The 18,721-nt window shown below is 38.1% G+C and overlaps 1 protein-coding gene and 1 non-coding gene across 2 annotated transcripts; one reads left to right on the forward strand and one right to left on the reverse strand.

Annotated features, from left to right (window-relative positions):
- The first annotated feature begins 1,032 nt into the window (after positions 1 to 1,032).
- Positions 1,033 to 4,713, forward strand: LOC137941277 (uncharacterized). Its single transcript, XM_068786615.1, has one exon. The coding sequence runs from the start codon at positions 2,011 to 2,013 to the stop codon at positions 3,580 to 3,582; it is 1,572 nt and encodes a 523-aa protein (XP_068642716.1). The 5' UTR covers positions 1,033 to 2,010; the 3' UTR covers positions 3,583 to 4,713.
- An 11,841-nt stretch (positions 4,714 to 16,554) lies between these two features.
- LOC137943303 (small nucleolar RNA R71) lies at positions 16,555 to 16,661 on the reverse strand. The gene has a single exon (XR_011110640.1). It is a non-coding gene; the product is annotated as a small nucleolar RNA R71 (small nucleolar RNA).
- Between the last annotated feature and the right edge of the window lie 2,060 nt (positions 16,662 to 18,721).

The raw sequence follows: 18,721 nt of genomic DNA on the forward strand, positions 1-18,721 counted from the left end.
AAATCTATTATCCACCCAAGAGGTGTTTTTTGAGCTACCCTGAGAAAGTGGGTAGACTCTGTGTCCCACAGTAGGGATACTTTTCTGCCTGTGAAATTGAACGGAAAGTATTTTAGACTATGACCATTTGACTGGAGTATGGAGTAATGTCTTTCAGCTGGAAGTGATTTTACTCTCTCTTATATTATGCCAGCTAGGTATCTTGATAAAGAACTGTCGGAAGATGGACTCAAGCCCACAAGCTCAAGGCTAGAATCCCACAAGTCAAAGGAGTGGCAAAGTGGTTATTTATTGTATATTCCATAAGGATGGCATGAAGATGTAAATACATTATTATGCACGTAATAACATTATTATTTTAGTTGTTTTTCTTCAATTTACTTTATTTTATTTCAGTTTTAGGCCACATGGGTATTTTTGGAATATTTTATTTATAGGGGTATTTCTATAATATTTTATCCCAAACCCTAACGGGGATCCTATTTAAGGGGTAAGAGTAATGAGAAATACAAGTATTGAGAATTAGGTTAAATCTAGCGTAAACAGGCTTGAGATCACCTTCTTGATCTCGAGGTTAGGGTTTTCCTAAAAAACTTACGTATTCTCTCATCATCCATTGATCTTCGTCTTCCCCATGTCTTCCTACTATCCCTACAGTAATTCATGGAAGACCCGTCACCCATGGCAGATCCCAGATCCTCCCAAAGAATCCTTGTGTCAGATCTGGGACCGTAACAATTGTTATCAGAGCGGGAGCGGGAACATAATGGGGGATGTATTCCCAAATTGGGAGAATGTACAAGCTCGCATGGAGAAGGTAGAAGCTCGCATGGACAAAATATGCAAAGAAGCAGGAGAACCACTAGAAGCACGAGCATTGTATGAAATTTTTATGGAATGTTGGACAAGTGAGCCACGCGTTGCCACGGAAAAGGTCACAAAGACCTAAAATTTCCGAGCAAGAGGTACGCAACGAAGAAAAAGCAACAAAAGAATTGAAAACTGGTGACGAGCCAAAAAAATTGAAAATTTCGTCACGTGTACCAGTCGAAATCCCTGCAGGGGCAACCTCAAATTTGTACGGGCGGAAAGGCCAGGTTTCAGAAAAATTCAAGATTTCCACCCAAGGAAATCCAAAGCCGACCAAGAACGATGCAGAGTTGGGGAAATCAGAGTGGTTTTCTGCAAAAATCTCTTTGGTACAAGCTGATTTGGGTTCAACCTCCCAAATCCCCTTCTCACGGCCAGCAGAATTTTTTTCCACATAGCAGACGAAAGCATTCCGATCTGTCTCGGTCACGGTGAATCAGTTAGGGCATCTCTCCTCTGTCTACGAACATCTACAAGCACCGGCAAACAAGAGTCCACAGGAAAAAGAGGAAGTGCCATCGTAAACAAATCTGGTGGGCTCTAGCTTTCAGATTCTCTTTCTCAGCCTCAACCTCGCCCTCAGAAGTCCAGTGGGGAACCGTCTTCAACGCCATTGGGGGTAAGCTTCGGAAACTTCCACAATTTTTAGACCAAAATAAGTTTTACAGGGCGTTTATGTGGCTCAGAGGGGCTGAGCAGCAGCAACGCTGCTCAAAAATTGGGGACAAAGGGTCTCTGGGTCGTGAAGAAGAGCATCGATGGCCAATTGAGAGAATTTCGGCTGGTGTGTATGAATTTTGACATAGAATTTTTCTGGGAATGCCGAGATTCCTAGATATTTTTTTCTAGAGACTGCTGAATTTTTTTTGTGAGGGGCTGTATTTTGCTGCTGATGCGAACAGTCCTTGTGCGTGTAATCCCCAGAAGGCTCTGAATCTTGTTCTTTGGGCAGCAAACTCTTTTGAAATACGTGTTGCTGGGAAATCCAGATTAGAGATGGTGTTGTATTTGCATGTGATAGCAACACTATCCTGCAGCTTGGGATAGTACAGTCAGGCTATCCCCTATCTTGGGCACTCAATTGAAAATCCCAACTTGCACGACGGTCAGTAGCATGCTCTTGCCAAATTTGCTGGCCATATGCAATTGGTTGACACTCATGCTATGGTCAGCCAACTTGCCAATTCCGTACAGTGTTATAAGATGGGCCTGGAAATCCAGCAGCAAGAATTGGGAGACACAGCTCCAAGGGTGGGGGAGACTTGCCGTGATGTAGTTGTGGCCCTTGTCCCCACACTTCAGTTTGATGAGGCCCAGAATTTATGCCAGACGACTCTTGATAGCCATAAAGATCATGGTACACCAGTCTCTCTTGCAGAGGCTGCTGATAGGAGGAGAAGGTGTAGCCATAAAGATCATGGTACACCAGTCTCTCTTGCAGAGGCTGCTGATAGGAGGAGAAGGTGTATGATTTGTGATACAAAAGAAGATCAGCCAAGCACACTTGCTGGGGTTGCAGCACAGATGAGTGTGCCAAGTGAGCATAGGAAAGTTTGGGACTCCTCATTGTCCTCATTAAAGTCAAGCAAAGTTAAAGGGGGCCATCATATCAACTGCAAGAAAGATTTACCGTGGAATTTTGCAAATGAAAGTGAATGTAAATATGATACAAACTTTGTCCAGAACTCTTTGGGTATGGTGAGGGATACATCAATATCAAATGTAAGTCCTGGAAGTCCGCAGCATATTACTTTTATGGTAGTTCATGGTGAGGGAAATACAGAGACTTCTTTTAAAGTTGTTGGTAATGCGGAAAGATCTTCCTTTGACTATCCAGTAGTCATGTTAATGCATATTGTTGATGATGTACAGCATGCACCGCTGCCAAAGATAGTTGAGGACTTGGGGGGCTCTATTACCTCTCATGGAAGTTCTTGCACCCATGTTATCACAGGAACAGTAAAAAGAACTATAACTTTCTGCACTGCCTTGTGTTCTGGTGCTTGGATAGTCTCATCTGACTGGTGGAAAACAAGCTTCCGGGAGGGGAGATCTATTGGTGAGTCATTGTTTGTCCTACAACATGAAGATTTTGAGCCTAAGTACAAGTCTGAGGTAGAGGATGCAGTTTTCAGAGCAGAAGCAAGCCGACATGCTTTGCTTAAGGGATATGATGTCTGCATAGACCACCATGTTCAGCCTCCAGTTGACACCTTAATGGCCAGTGTGGAATCTGCTAGTGGAAATGTTCTTTGTGGACTTGAAGACGTGAAAGAACCTGTGTGGACAATTTTCGTAGTGTGTGACTTGTTGTATGGTTTTTTTGTGGCTGGGTTGAACAGTAGGATGAAGGGTCCACTGGTGGCTGCTATTACAGTACTGCATGTGTCTGCTATTCGAAGTGCCTCAGTGGCGCCTGGAGAAATGAGGTGCTGCTCTACCAACTATTTGCGGTATTTCAGTGGATTCAAGAGTGCTGACTACTTCGCTTATGCAGATCGAGCAAATGTTTATTGGGCAGGATACTTCACAAGTAGACCAGCTATTAAGGGTTATATGAGAATGATGTGTGGCTACTACTTGGCTGCCAGTCAATTGGAGTTTCTTAAAGGGGGAGATGGTTCAGGGCTTTCAGGCCCTACAACAGCATCTCTGACTGATGCTCTGGCACTTGCTCAACATCATGATGGAGTCAGTGGAACTGAAAAGTAGCATGTGGCCATTGATTATGCAATTAGACTCTACACTGGCTATTCAGAGGCTGCAGAGTTGGTTGAGTCTTCACTCGCTTGCTTGACAGAGTTGAACAGGAGCTCTAGATGCAGAAACCCATCAACTAAATTTGCACAGTGGCCTCTTTTAAACATTAGCTATTGTCCTGCATCGGAGGCACAACTTGCCAATGGAAATGATCTGGTTGTTGTTGTCTAAAATTATCTTATATGGAAGAGAGCAGATATTGTTAGAATACCGATCACCAGTGCGTCAATTATTGTGAGTGATGCTGAGGGAAAATAAATTGAATCACAACTACTACCAATTGCTAATGTCGCATTGGGCATGCGGAACTTCTATGTCCAGGCACAGTTGGGTGTGTTGCCAATTGATATTCCCACGGATTGGCTTGCTTTTGCAGCAAGTGTACCTCCTCTAGGTTTCCGAACCTATGTTGTTTCAAGTTCCGAATGTAAAGGCCCAAAATCGATTCTATCAGAGGTTGAAATGTCTGTAGGAAATAACAGTGATTCTATACGTGTTGGGCAAGGACATCTAGTACTTACTTATGCTGTTGTTGATGGGAAACTAATCCAGTATCATCATACCACAAGCTCAGTGAAGGCATCTCTCTAGCAGTCTTATAAATATTATATAGGAGATGATGGCAGTGGTGCGGATCCTTAGGCTTCTGGTGCCTATATATTCTTCCCAAATGGGTTTGTTGCTATAAAACCGGAGCCAAAGGCAGGTTTAACTATTTTTCGGGGCACAGTTTTGGATGACGTGCGTTAGAGAATTAAACCATGGATATCACTGATCACACAAGTATACCAAGGGCATGACCATACTGAATTTGAGTTCCTTGTTGGGCCTCTACCAGCGGCTGATTTCATTGGCAAAGAAGTTGTTACTCAATTTAGGAAAACAATGATGACCAATAAAGTATTTTTCACAGATTCTAGTGGACATGATTTTATTAATAGGATTCGAGATTATATGCTAGCTTGGGGCCAGCAAGTATCCCTCGATTTGCCTTTTCGCACTACTTCTGAGCTTGAGGACAAACTCGTTCTTCCAGGGGGAGTGTAATGTTATGCACGCAATAAAATTATTATTTTAGTTGTTTTTCTTCAATTTACTTTATTTTATTTCATTTTTAGGCTATAGGAGTATTTTTGGAATATTTTATTTATAGGGGTATTTTTGTAATATTTTATCCCAAACCTTCTTGATCTCGAGGTTAGGGTTTTCCTAAAAAACCCACGTATTCTCTCATCCTCCATTGATCTTTGTCTTCCCCATGTCTTCCTACTATCCCTATAGTAAAGCATGGAAGACCCGTCACCAATGGCAGATCCCAGATTTTCCCAAAGAATCCTTGTATCAGATCTGGGACCGTAACATACATTGTCTTAATATGTCTTTTAATCTATTGAGTTATAACCCTAAGGGCTTTGTAACACTATAAATAAGAGCATAGGCTAAGAGGTAAGACATTCTAGCCTTTTCCTCTCTTTGAGAAATCTTCCAACCACCCTCTCTTCTCCCTTGACGCATTCTCTCCTTCCCTTAATCCAAACTCTCCTCTCTAACATCCTTCTCCTTTCTCCCTCTTCTCTCTCTGCTCTCCTTCTTCTTCCAAGTTAACCTAGAGTCATTCTCATGCGGTCCTAACTTCTACATGGCATCAGATCATGGAGGTTAGGATCCCTATTCAAGTAGTTATGTTATCCATTCAAGCAGTTGTTTATAGAAGGAGTTCTACCATGAAGAGATAGTGAAAATATGGTTTCAATTCTTTTTCCCTCTTCTTGAATTCTTGATTCACTTCAAGGCAAGATAATCTTCATAAACATTGTGAAGATCATCTTGTATGACTAAAAGGATGTTGTAGTCTTGATCATCTTGTAGAAAAATTACATGATTGATCAAAGGTTATTTTTTTCTGTTTGTTATTTGGATTCGGTTACCTTTATGTAACAGGAATCAAACATTGTTGATATGGGATTTCAGCATATGTTGTTGTCAATTCTATAATCTAACGTTACTCATGGGAGTGTGTTATGTTGTTGGATGACTGTTATGTGTTTGATGAAATTCCAACACTCACTTATCCCCATTATTTTTGCGTTTGAATTTCAAAAATTGAATCTTTTTTTGTGTTGAAGTATTCCCATGAGTTGGAATATATTTTGCCAAGAAATTTCTCTCGGTTTGCCAACAAAGGCCTTGTCTAAAGTTGCTCTCAGTTTTGTGGTTGAGTTTGGATTAAGGATAAGAGTTGCATCTATTCTCTTCTCTCTATTTTTTTGATAAATATAAGGGAAGTTGAGTAGTGGCTGGTTCTTATTATCACTTGACAAAAGCACCAATTTTTTCATGATTTGGTGCTTATTCTCGTGAAAATATTCTCTACTTATTTTTTTGTGTAATTTGGTCTGCGGGTGCTTCATATTACATTGTGTAATTGTTATTCGAGCCCCTTTGACAATTGACCTCTCTAGTTGATTTGCGTCAAACATGGAGAGTGGACATATGAGTAAGAAGAGTGACATACTCCGAATTACTATAATTCCACTAAGAGGTCTTTCCAATTACCATAGCTGGTCACAATTGATACGGAGGGTTCTCATTACTCGTGACCTTCTCAATCATGTTATCAAAATCCCTCCTTCGATTGATGAAGAAGATTAAGTCTACCATAACTGGGTCCAAAATGACAACATGGTTATTAATTGTCTTATTAACAGCATGGAAGAGCATGTCGCTAAAATTGTGGTCCACTTGGAAACTTCCAAGGATATTTGGGACACATGTGCTAAGCTCTATTCTAGTATATGATGTTTTCCAAAGTATGTTGGCTACCAAACAAGGAGATAATAATCATGAGTTTCTGGCCCGATTTTGTGGCCTTCTCCAAGAATGGAAAATTGCCCAACCATACTCTACTGACATTGTTGTTCAAGAAAAATAGCACGAGCCCCTGGCAATGGCTATTTGTCTTACCAATATTAAGTCGTATCTAGAGGTGGCTAAGATTTAGCTTCTTGGTTCCTCTGTTCTTCCCTCTTTTGATGACATCATTGCTACATTGTTATGGATTCCTGATCCATCTCCTCCTTCTCTGATTGATGCTCCATCAACTATGTTCTCTAGTAACCAAAGTACATCATCCCCATTTCGAGGACGCATCAGAAATACAAGAGGAGGCAGTAATAGAGGTGGTCGAATGGGCCCAACCAATTCTTGCACTGAGCCTCGATTGTGCACTTACTGTGGTGGTAAGAACCACCTTTTGGATTCATGCTGGAAACTTCATGGCAAGCCTGATTGGGTGACAGCCAATCCAGCCTCAATTAATGTTGAGAAAACAGAGGATAGGATCGATTCTCATTCCGAGAATGTGACTATTTCTGTGGAAGACTATGCTGTAATTCAAAAGCTGAAATCCTTATTGGATAAGTCCTCTACACCATAGGCCCTACTGCTGCCACTCCCTTTGCCTCAAGTATGCTCTCTTCTACTACAACCCCTTCCTCTTGGATCATTGACTCCGGGGCTTCCGAACATTTGTCAGGTAACAAACATGCTTCATTCATTGTGTCCATGTCTTCCTCATAAATTTTTCACTGTTGATAATGGTTCCCAAACCAAGGTGCTTGGCAAGGATTCCTCCTCTCTTACCGTGTCTATTCCTCTCCAAGATGTGTTATTTGTTCCTCGATTTCTGTTAAATTTTCTCTCTGTTAGTCAATTAACCAAACAATTAAATTATTCTTTCACCTTCTCACCATCTTCGTGTTTACTATTTTACTCTTCCACCAGTAGCTGCTATTTCATCCACTAATTCCGAGGCTCAATTGTGGCACAACCGTCTTGGTCATCCATCCACCTCATCACTTCGTTCTAAGTTTCATCTCTTAAATCTTTGTCTAATTTCAACTGTGACGCATGTCAATTAAGGAAGCATGTTAGGAGTACATATTCCCCTCATCTTACAACTACTAGTACTGCTCCATTTGTATTAATACATTCTGATGTATGGGGCCCTTTAAAGGTCTCTAACATTTCTCAGGTTCAATATTTTGTTACTTTTGTGGACGATTTTACCCGAGTGAATTGGTTCTTTTTGTTTAAAGAACAATCAGAAATTATTTCTATTTTTAAAAAATTTCATGCAATGGTTCTAAAGTAATTTTGAAAAAAAATCAAATCCTTAGATCCAATAATGCTATGGAATATTTTTCTAGTGAGTTTAAATTTTTTTTGTGATGGCAATGGGCTTCTTCTTCAAACATCATGTGCTTATACCCCTCAACAAAATGGTGTTGCTGAAAGAAAGAATAATCACCTCCTTGAAGTTGCTCGGGCCTCCTCTACTCCATGAAGGTATCCTACTTTTATTGGCCTCATGCTATTCTTACAACATGCTTTCTCATAAATAGGTCACCTTCATCAGTTCTTAGAAATCAAACTCCGCATTCTATTTTGTTTCATGGTGAAGGTTCATTTTCTCTTCCTATTAAAGTATTTAGTTGCACATGTTTTATTCATGGTACTTCACCACATAAAATTAAACTTGATACTCGGTCTTTGAGGTGTATTTTTTTTTGGGATATTCTCGAACTCAGAAAGGATATATTTTTTATAATCCTACACTTCTGAGGTTGATGATATCTTGGGATGTGACTTTCTTTTAAGACACTTCCTTCTTCTCCTCACATGAGGCTCCTCTAGGGTTTACATATCCTCCTACCACTCCATGCCCGCTTGTGCCATTTAATGACGATATTACTCAACCCCCTGAAGCACCAGCCGTCCCTTCACCTATGGAGTTGTCCGATCCACCTGAGGCAAGCATTTCTCCTCTTATGTTTGGGCCTGAATTTGATACTCGGCCTATTGCATTACGAAAGGAAACCCATTCTTGTACTACGTCTCATCCAATTACCTATTTTATGTCTTCTTATCGCTTATGTTTAGTTTCTTGCTTCTCTTTCATTTGTTTCCATACCACAAGCCTATCAGAAGGCCCTGAAGCAACCAGAATAGAAGGCGGCTATGGATGAAGAAATGTATGCATTATATGAAAATCAAAGGCTATACTTTCGACATTGGCATCGCTCCCAAAAGGTAAAAGACCGGTTGGTTGCAGTTGGGTTTTTTCGGTGAAACACAACCAAGATGGGTCAGTTGCTTGCCTTAAAGCACACCTTGTTGCAAAAGGTTATACTCAGTGCTATGGGATAGATTATGAAGAAACTTTCTCTTCGATTGAAAAACTGAACACGGTACGTATCATCCTCTCTATTGCTACTAACTCATCATGGCTAGTATATCAGCTCGATGTAAAAAATGCATTTTTGAATGGTGATATACACGAAAAAATTTATATGGTCCAACCACCAAGATATGTGGTTGAGGAGGCGTCCGTATGCCGGTTAAAGAAATTTTTATATGGCGTAAACAGTCCCCTCGGGCCTGGTTTGATAAATTCAGTCAAACGCTTCTACGATTTGGCTTTCATAGGTGCTCGGTTGATCACTCAATATATGTTAAAGATACTATCAAAGGGAAGATATTATTGGCCTTGTATGTTGATGATATTATCTTGATTAGGAATGATGCGCATAGTATACAAGAAGTGAAGAATATGATATGTCATGAGTTCAAGACTAAAGATTTGGGTAAGCTCATCTATTTTTTGGGTATAGAAGTCACCAGTTGATACACCTATGGATGCGAATGAAAAGTTGGGTGCCACAACTAGAGAAGATGTTGACATTGGAAAATATCAAACACTTGTGGGAAAATTGATCTATCTCATGATAACCAGGCCAGATATATCATATGTTGTGAGTGTGGTAAGTCAATTCATGAACAAACCACAAATTACTCACTGACAAGCATTGGAGAGAATACTACGATACTTAGAAGGTGCTCCACGAAGAGGATTGCTATATAGACATGGTCACTTCAATATAGAAAGCTTCTCAGATGTCGATTTGGCTGGATCATCCAATGATAGAAAATCTACGTCTAGGTATTGTACCCTTGTTGGGGGGAACTTGTTCACATGGAAAAGCAAAAAGCAAAACGTGGTTGCAAGATCTAGTGCCGAAGCAGCATACCGAGCTATGACCCACACTGTAAGTAAACTTTTATGGATAAAGACTCTTGTTACCAAATTGGAATTTTATAAAGAAGGCTCTATGGGCCTACATTGTGATAATCAATTAGCTATTCATATTACGTCAAATCCAGTCTTCCATGAAAGAACTAAACATATTGAAGTGGACTGTCATTTTCTCTTGAAGGAATAATTTCTCTTAAGTATGTTTCATCTCAAGAGCAATTAGTTGATATCCACACCAAACTGGTTACATCCAAAATTCTATCTTATATAGGTGGCAAGCTGGGTATTTATGATGTATTTTCTTCTCCAGCTTGAGGGAAAGTGTTTGAAGATGGGCTCAACCCCACAAGCACAAGGCTACAAGCCCACACGTCAAAGGAGTGGTAAAGTGGTTATTGATGGTATGTTCCATAAGGATGACATGAAGATGTAAATACATTGTCTTAGTATATCTTTTAATCCATTGAGTTGTAACGCTAAGGGCATTGTAACACTATAATAAGAGCATTGGCTAAGAGGTAAGGCATTCAAGCCTTCTCCTCTCTTTGAAAAATCGTCCAGCCACCTTCTCTTCTCCCTTGACGCATTCACTCCTTCCCTTAATCCAAACTCTCCTCTTTAATGTCCTTCTCCTTTCTCCTTCTTCTCTCTCTTCTCTCCTTCTTCTTCCACGTTAACCTAGAGTCATTCTCAAGGGGTCCTAACTTCTACTAGAACAAAGAGACCACCAGCTTGAGGGGGAGTATTGGAAGATATGATGCACTGCCATTTTATACAAGAAGATCCTATACACCATTTGTAGCAAGAAGGGTGTTTATGATGTTCTCTCACCCCTAGCTTGAGGGGGAGTGTTGGAATATGGGCTCAAGCCCACACAACCAATGAAGGTCCACACGTCCAAGTGTGTTAAAGATGGGTTCAAGCCCACATACCAAGGAGAAGGCACATAGGCCCACACAATGGTGGCATGATGAGAAATAAAGAATCATCTCATAAAGATGGCACTGATATAATTATTTTATGATTTATGTCTCTTATTCACTCTTTACTAGGGTGAAGGGTATTCTTGTAACATCAGTACTTTTGATATCTATAAATACAACTTAATGGGGACGGTCTGGACAAGTCCACAACCCTAATTCTCCAACCTCTTTCTTCTCAAAATTCGTTACTCTTCTTCTTCTCCTCCTAAACCTTCTCTCCACAATTCTCCTTCTTCTTCACACCCATCATGGAATCCTAAGTTTTAACACTATAGATAAAAAAATTATAAAGAAGCATGATAGGGTCTCTACTCTACTTGATAGCTAGTAGACCAGACATGATGTTTTAAGTTTGCATATGTACAAGATTTCAATCTAATCCTAGAGAATCACAAAATAGTGGCTATAAAAATAATCTTTAGATATTTACTTGGAACATCTAACTTAGGAATTTTTACTCAAATACCTCAATCATAGATTAAAATGGATGCTGATTTGACTAAATATAAAATTGATAGGAAGAGTACTAATGGTAATTTTCAATTGCTAGGTAATATGGTAGTTGCTAATTTCTAGGTAACATGTTATATTGTCCAAGAAACAACATTTTGTGGCATTACCAACTACCAAGGCTAAATCCATAGCAATCAAGAGTCTTTTTGCAAATCTCTTATGGGTGAAACAACGAATGGAAGAGTATGTTTTCAACAAAGTTGAAATGTATATATTTTGATGATATGAGTGTTATTAGCCTAAGTAAGAATTTGATTCACCACTCTAGATTAAAACATTTTGAAATTAGACACCACTTTATCAAAGAGCTGGTTTAGACCGGGATGGTAAAAATTGAATTGTTCTAACTGAAAATCAATTAGTGGATTTTTTAAAAAAACCTTTAGGACTTAATTGATTTTCAAATCTTAGAGAAGAATTGATGATGAGAAACCCTCCATCTACCTAGGTCAAGATTTATGATATTGAAATTTTTTATCCACTAAAATGTTTTGGAAGATATGATGTAATTAGGTTGTCATTGATGTAATTAGTTTATGTTTTTTTATCTATTGTTCACTCTTACTAGGGTGAAAGGCATAATTGTAATATTGTAAATAGAGTTTAAGGGATAGAGTTTGGAAACAAGTCTACAACCTCATTCTTCCTCCATTTTCTTCTCCAACGTGTGTTTTCTTCTTTCTCCATGATGTAATCCATGGAGTCCAGAAAATAAATATGGTATCAGAGCATGATTTTCATGACTCATAGCTATGGTGTTTTAGAATTCCAATCTTGCTATTGCTCGGATTATTACTGCTGCCAATTCCTCTACCCATATTGTGGGTTCTTTAATCCTATTGATCAGTTTAGACATTGCTGGGATTTTTTTGGTGATAATGAACTTTCTCCTGAATGCCTTGATGGAGCACAAAGATTCTTGGAATATGATAGAAGTTACATTGCTGGAATGCTCCTGAGTGTTGGAAAATGGGCTCTAGCCCACATGACCAAGGAAGACACACATATCTAAGAGTATTATAAGATGGGCCACACAACCAAGGAAGACCCACAAGATGGGTCCAATCCCATAAAAAGTAGGACCCACCATGATTACCACGAGCTGACATCTTTATCACATAAGTTGGAAGATCAAGGACTCACAAAGGCATTTTTATCTTATGGTCACATCTTAGAAGAGTTCTAGTTTGAGTTATGTTTTTCTTTGATCTATATTGAGTTTTTTAATTATGCTAGGACTTATCTTTAAGTGTTAGAGTTTGGGTGTAATTGAGACAAATGTAGTTTTATTGTAATTGGACTCTACTACCTACCACTATTATAAATAGAGGTTCATGTACTCTGATTATAATAAGTTGATGAAATATATAAAGTATTTCTCATTTTCATAAATTCAACATGGTATCAAAGTAGGTTCTGTGAGTTGACTTTGTCTACCCACAGAGGTAATGTGATCATTTTCTCTAAACTCTAAACCCTAAGTCTAGGTAGTATATCTTTTCAATCCCTACACCAGTTAGTTTTATTTGAATTTTCACCTCTATAATGAGCTTTTTATATTTTAATATGAAAATATATTTGAGTCTAATTTCCAAAGAAAAGAGAATTTTTCCAATCGAAGTTATCTACAGAGAGATATCGATATTTGAATGAGTGACGGTCAGATTACAAAAAGGTTCGAGCAGTATCAGAAAGCTTCCACTTCCGAGGTATTCTATGCAATCAAGAAAGAGACTTTTTATGGAGAATTATATATTAAAAAAAATATATGTAAGTCTATTTTCTTACCTATTCAACCAATTCTCTCTAGGATTTTTTTATTAGGAGATATTGATCTTGGAAGAGTTAATGGTCATTCTGGAAAAAAAAAGGATAAACAATACTTAGTTCGGCCAGATGATAGAGACTGAAATCTATCAGATTATCTATCTTCTGATAATTATATTTTATGAAGTTAAGTTATACTTGGATGAAAGGTATTTAATTCTAGTTTCAGACGAAAGGTATTCGCATTAGAAGAATCAAAGGTCATGCTAGTATTCTATTGCATGGAAAAATCCAAATTTAAGTCCATTGTTTTGCTTCACTTTTTGAGTTGATATATCAAGAAAATATCTCACTTATCCCTGGTTTGAGGGATTATCTATACATCTCTGTTATTTGGGCTTATGGCTACATCTATAATATTTGGTTCAAGCTGGGATCACTGGCATTACTTCCCAGCTTGAGGGGGAGAAGTAGAAGAAGTACAAGGAAGAGGTATTATATTCCATATGTTGTGGATAAGTTTTATGTGACCATAATATTCAAGAAATTTGGAGCACAAAAGATGAAGCTTATGTATCTAAGAAAAAAATTTATACTGGATTATGATTATTTCCTGGGTCCTTCTACAAGGTTTATTATTTTGGTTCGTGTTATATATGTTGGAAGATGGTCGTGTTACATTACAACTACTGCTATTATGTCTCTTTGGATGAGACATTATTATTGAAGAAGAGGTGGCCTCAGTACCTTTTCTCATACCATAATTTATTTGACTCTCAAAAATATCACGGTTGGGACACCATGAGAGTCGGTGCCCAGATTGGGACACCATGATAAATTTAACTCTCAAAATATCACGGTTGGTATACCATGAGAGTTGGTGTCCGGATTGGGACACCATTATAAATAAACCCACTACCCCCCTGTAATGGTTTTTATTACTCCTACCACTGGAGAGTCGTTGTCTTGTGGAGGGACATGGGGGTGGACACTTTAGAGCAATGCTGATAAACACACTACCTATAGAAGACGGAGTGTGCCCTACATCCAGCATTAGCACTAGAGTATGGAGCAATGTCTTCCCAGCTAGGAGTGATTTTTACTCTCACTTATATTATGCTAGCAGGGCCTCAGGGAATGACGTAACATCATGAAGGGGAGTATTGGAAGATGTGCCATTTTATACAAAAATATTCAATACGTCATTTGCAGCAAGCTGGGAGTTCATGTTATTCTCTCACCCCCCCAAATTGAGGGGAAGTGTTGGCAGACGGGCTCCAACCCACATGACCGAGGAAGGTCCACATATCTAAGAGTATTATAAGATGGGCCACATGACCAAGGAAGGCCTACAAGATGGGCCCAAACCCATAAGAAGTAGGACCCACCATGATTTCCACTAGTTGGCATCCTTATCACATAAGTTTGAAGATCAAGAAGGACTCACAAAGGCATCTTTATCTTATGGTCACATACTAGAAGAGTTCTATTTTGAGTTTTTTTTTCTTCTATCTATATTGAGTTATTTAATTATGCTAGGACTTATCTTTAATTGTTAGAGTTTGGGTGTAATTCGGACAAAGGTAGTTTTATTGTAATTGGACTCTACTACCTTCCTCTATTATAAATAGAGGCTCATGTACTCTGATTATAATAAGTTAATGAAGTCTATGAAGTATTTTTCTTTTCCATAAATTCAACACTGAGAAGGCTGATATTCTAGTTTTATGTGATCTGAAGCAGAGTTCAAGTGGAGCTCCTTGGTTCCCAGACTCCAGCATGGGTGCTTGATGACTTGCATAATTTAGTATATTTTATCACTTATGAACTTTAGTAAAATTTTATTTATTTTTATCAATTTTAGGCTTCACTGTTGTCATTTAATTTTATTTCAGATTTGAAGAAAAAAAGATTAAAAGTTCACACGTGCTATTTAAGAGATAAAGATCAAATTGACTTGATCTTTGAAAGATTACATCGGGGGGGGGGGGGGGGGGGGGGGGGGGGGGGGGGGTGGGGGGAGATTTACGTTGGTAGTTTTGGATTTATGAGAGTTTCATGTCTTTTGGTTATTTGACTTGGATTTGGCAAGCACAAAAAAAAAAAGATTATTCGGTTGAAGGGAGAGAAAAGGAGGGATTTAGAGGAGTTTTTCATGAAGCTGCGACAAAAACAAGGGACGACAAAAGGATTTTTTGGTACTATTTTTCTTCTATTCCCCTCAAAAAGAAAAGTTGGTGAGTTCGTTTATGTTGAATTTAATTTTTAGTATGAACTAATTTTCTTTATTCTAGGAAAATAATGTAATCTTGTTTCAAATTATGCTTGATTTTCTATGTTAATTTGAAGTAATTCTCTTCTATGTTTGTCTGATTTATTCTGGGCTTATTGCTTCTAATCGACTGGCCATTAATTAGATGATTTTGATCTTGCGATTTTCCATCGAAATAGGGAATTATAGGGAAGATTTTTGATATTTCAACATAGGTAAATATAGAGATTGAAAGGCTTGTATGAACCTATATAGTATTAAAATCGTTGATGTTAATGCTTTCTTGTTTTATTAATTTGCATACTCTTGTGTAAAATGATGAACAAGAATATTTCCAATTGACTATCGCAATAGGCTTTTGGATGAGTAGGATACTAGCTAACAAACAGAGAGAATTGAATTTAATTAGTTAGATGAGTAAAGCATAGTGAGAGATTAGGTGAAATTGATTTCCTAGAAGTTTTCTTTCTCATTAATTTTATCTTCGAACAATAGCTTTCTTTTCCTTTGAGTATTTTCTTTGAATTGATTTTATTTTAAACTGCAATTATAAAAATCTTAGTGACTTCTCTAAATAAATTCGAGATTAATATAATTTTGGTCTTTGTCAAAAGTAAGTAACCAACCCCTAAGGACGATATTTTTCTCATTACTTTTCTATAAAACTACGATATTGTGCACTTGCAATTTTGTATCGATGAAGTTTTTTGTGCTGTTGCTAAGGATTGATTTCTTCTTAGTTTTGCCAATATCTATACAAAGTAATATTGGTTTTAATTTAGAATTTTTTTTTTCTCCAGGTGTGTTTTTGATGTTGGATGCACCATACTAGAACTCGTGGCATTACTCCTTTTGATCCGGAGATTGAAAGAACTCTTAGATTATAAAAAAAGAAGAAATTACTAGCCATAGCTGATAGACAACATGATGCACATCCATGCCCCTTGAAGGATTATGTACGACCAGTTGTGAATGACAACTACTCGGGTATAAAATGCCAGACCATTAATGCCAACAATTTTGAGCTCAAACCAGCCTTAATTAGCATGGTGCAACAAGCCCAATTCAGCCGATCGGATGATTCCAATATTCATTTGGAGATGTTCTTAGAGATTTGTGACACTGTAAAGATCAATGGTGTTATTGAAGACACCATTAGACTGATATTATTTCCTTTTTCTTTGAGGGACAAGGCAAGATGTTGGTTAAAATCTCCACTACCGAGAAACATCACTAATTGGTAGGACATGGCTGAAAAGTTTCTTGCTAAATTCTTTCCACTAGCAAAAACAGCCCAACTCAGGAGTGAGATTGGTCAATTCAAGCAAAATGATTTCGAGTCACTCTATGAAGCATGGGAAAGGTACAAAGATTTGATTCGACTCTACCCTCAACATGGATTGCCGGATTGGTTGCAAGTTCTGATGTTTTATAATGGGTTAAATGGGCAAACTCGGACCATAGTTGATGTTGTTTCTGGTGTAAATTTGATGTCAAAGACAGCTGAAGTTGGTACCTCTCTTTTGGAAGAAATGTCCTCAAACAACTATCAATGGCCATCCAAAAGAACTATGGCTAAGAAAGTTGTTGGGATTCATGAATTGGAGCCGTTTGCTACCCTTTCTTCTCAAGTTGCTTCTCTATCTCATCAGATTTCAGTTTTGACAAACCAAAGGATACCACAAAGTGCAGAATATGTAGCAGCTATAGGTATGACAGTTCCGAGAAGCATTCCCCGATGAGCAATTGTTTGCATGTGAGATCAAGTTTCCTTGGTATGCTGATATTGTAAACTACCTAGCTTATGAAGTACTACTACCAGATCTCACTTACGACCAACGCAAGAAGTTTATGCATGATGTGAAATATTATCTTTGGGATAAACCTTTGCTATTCAAAAGGTGCCCTGATCAAATTATCCGAAGATGTGTGCCAGAAGAAGAGATGCAAGCCATTCTCCGTCATTGCTATTCATCATCATATGGAGGACACTTTGGCAGCTAAGGTTTATTTAGCATGAATAAAAATCTGAAAATTACAAACTAAGTCTAAATCACCATTAAACCAGGGAGATTCCTTTCATTTCTTCAATCTTTCTCACTTTTGCATTACAATGAGGAATTTTTTTAGTTTAAGTTTGGGGGTGTAAACTCCTATAGTTATTTTGACTTCTTGATTCCGTTACCAAGCATGTATTTGAGTATGATTGAACTCTCTAGGACTCTAAAATTTGTGATTGAGGACGGGACTGAGAAAAAATTTCAAAAATTTCTGTAGAATTTATGGAAAAGACAAATACTTCATTGACTTCTTTAACTTATTATAATCAGAGTACATGAACCTCTATTTATAATAGAGGAAGGTAGTAGAGTTCAATTACAATAAAACTACCTTTGTCCCAATTACACCCAAACTCTAACACTTAAAGATAAGTCCTAGAATAATTAAATAACTCAATATTTATAAAAGACAAACATAACTCAAACTAGAACTCTTCTAGGATATGACCATAAGATAAAGATGCCCTTGTGAGTCCTTCTTGATCTTCCAACTTATGTGATGCCAGCTCGTGGTAATCATGGTGGGTCCTACTTCTTATGGGCTTGGGCCCATCTTGTGGACCTTTCTTGGTTGTGTGACCCATCTTATAATACTCATAGATATGTGGGCCTTCCTTGTTCGTATGGGGTTGGGCCCTATCTTCCAACACTCCCCCTCAAGCTGGCGGTGAGAGAACATCCAGAACTCCCAGCTTGCTACAACTGATGTATAGAATATTTTTGTATAAAATGGGAGTCCTCCAATCTTCCAACACTCCCCCTCACGCTGGCGCTCTCTTCCTCCGTCATGGTGTCCCAACCATTGACATTTGATATTTTTATGGGGTATTAAGTTCCTCCGTCATGGAATCCCAATCGTTAACAAATTTTGATATTTCTGACGGGGTATTTAGTTCCTCCGTCATAGAATCCCAACCATTGACATTTGATATTTTTTACGGGGTATTAAGTTCCTCCTCATGGAATCCCAACCATTGACAATTTTGATATTTTTGACGGGGAAAAATAAATAATGGAATGAGGCCACCTCTTCTTCAATAATAATGTCCCCAAAGAGACATAATAGTTGCAACTAAATATAACACGACCATCTTCCAACGCATATATTACGAATCAAATAAAATTTTTGTAAAAGAACCCATGAAATAATCCGATATAAAAATTTCTTCTTAGATGCACAAGCTTCATCTTTTGTGCTCCCCCTTTCTTGAATATTTTGGTCACATAAACTTATCCACAACATAAAGAATAAAATACCTCTTTCTTGTACTTCTTCTACTTCTCCCTCTCAAGCTGGGAAGTAATGGCAATGATCTCAGCTTGATCCAAATATCATAGATGTAGCAATAAGCCCAAATAACATATATGTATAAATAATCCCTCTAACCAAGGAGAAGTGAGA

Source organism: Aristolochia californica, unplaced genomic scaffold (genome assembly GCF_029961685.1).
Source record: "Aristolochia californica isolate CCGP_79_NKW_82.1479 unplaced genomic scaffold, dmAriCali1.0.hap1 SCAF_10, whole genome shotgun sequence".
Taxonomy (NCBI): Eukaryota; Viridiplantae; Streptophyta; class Magnoliopsida; order Piperales; family Aristolochiaceae; genus Aristolochia; species Aristolochia californica.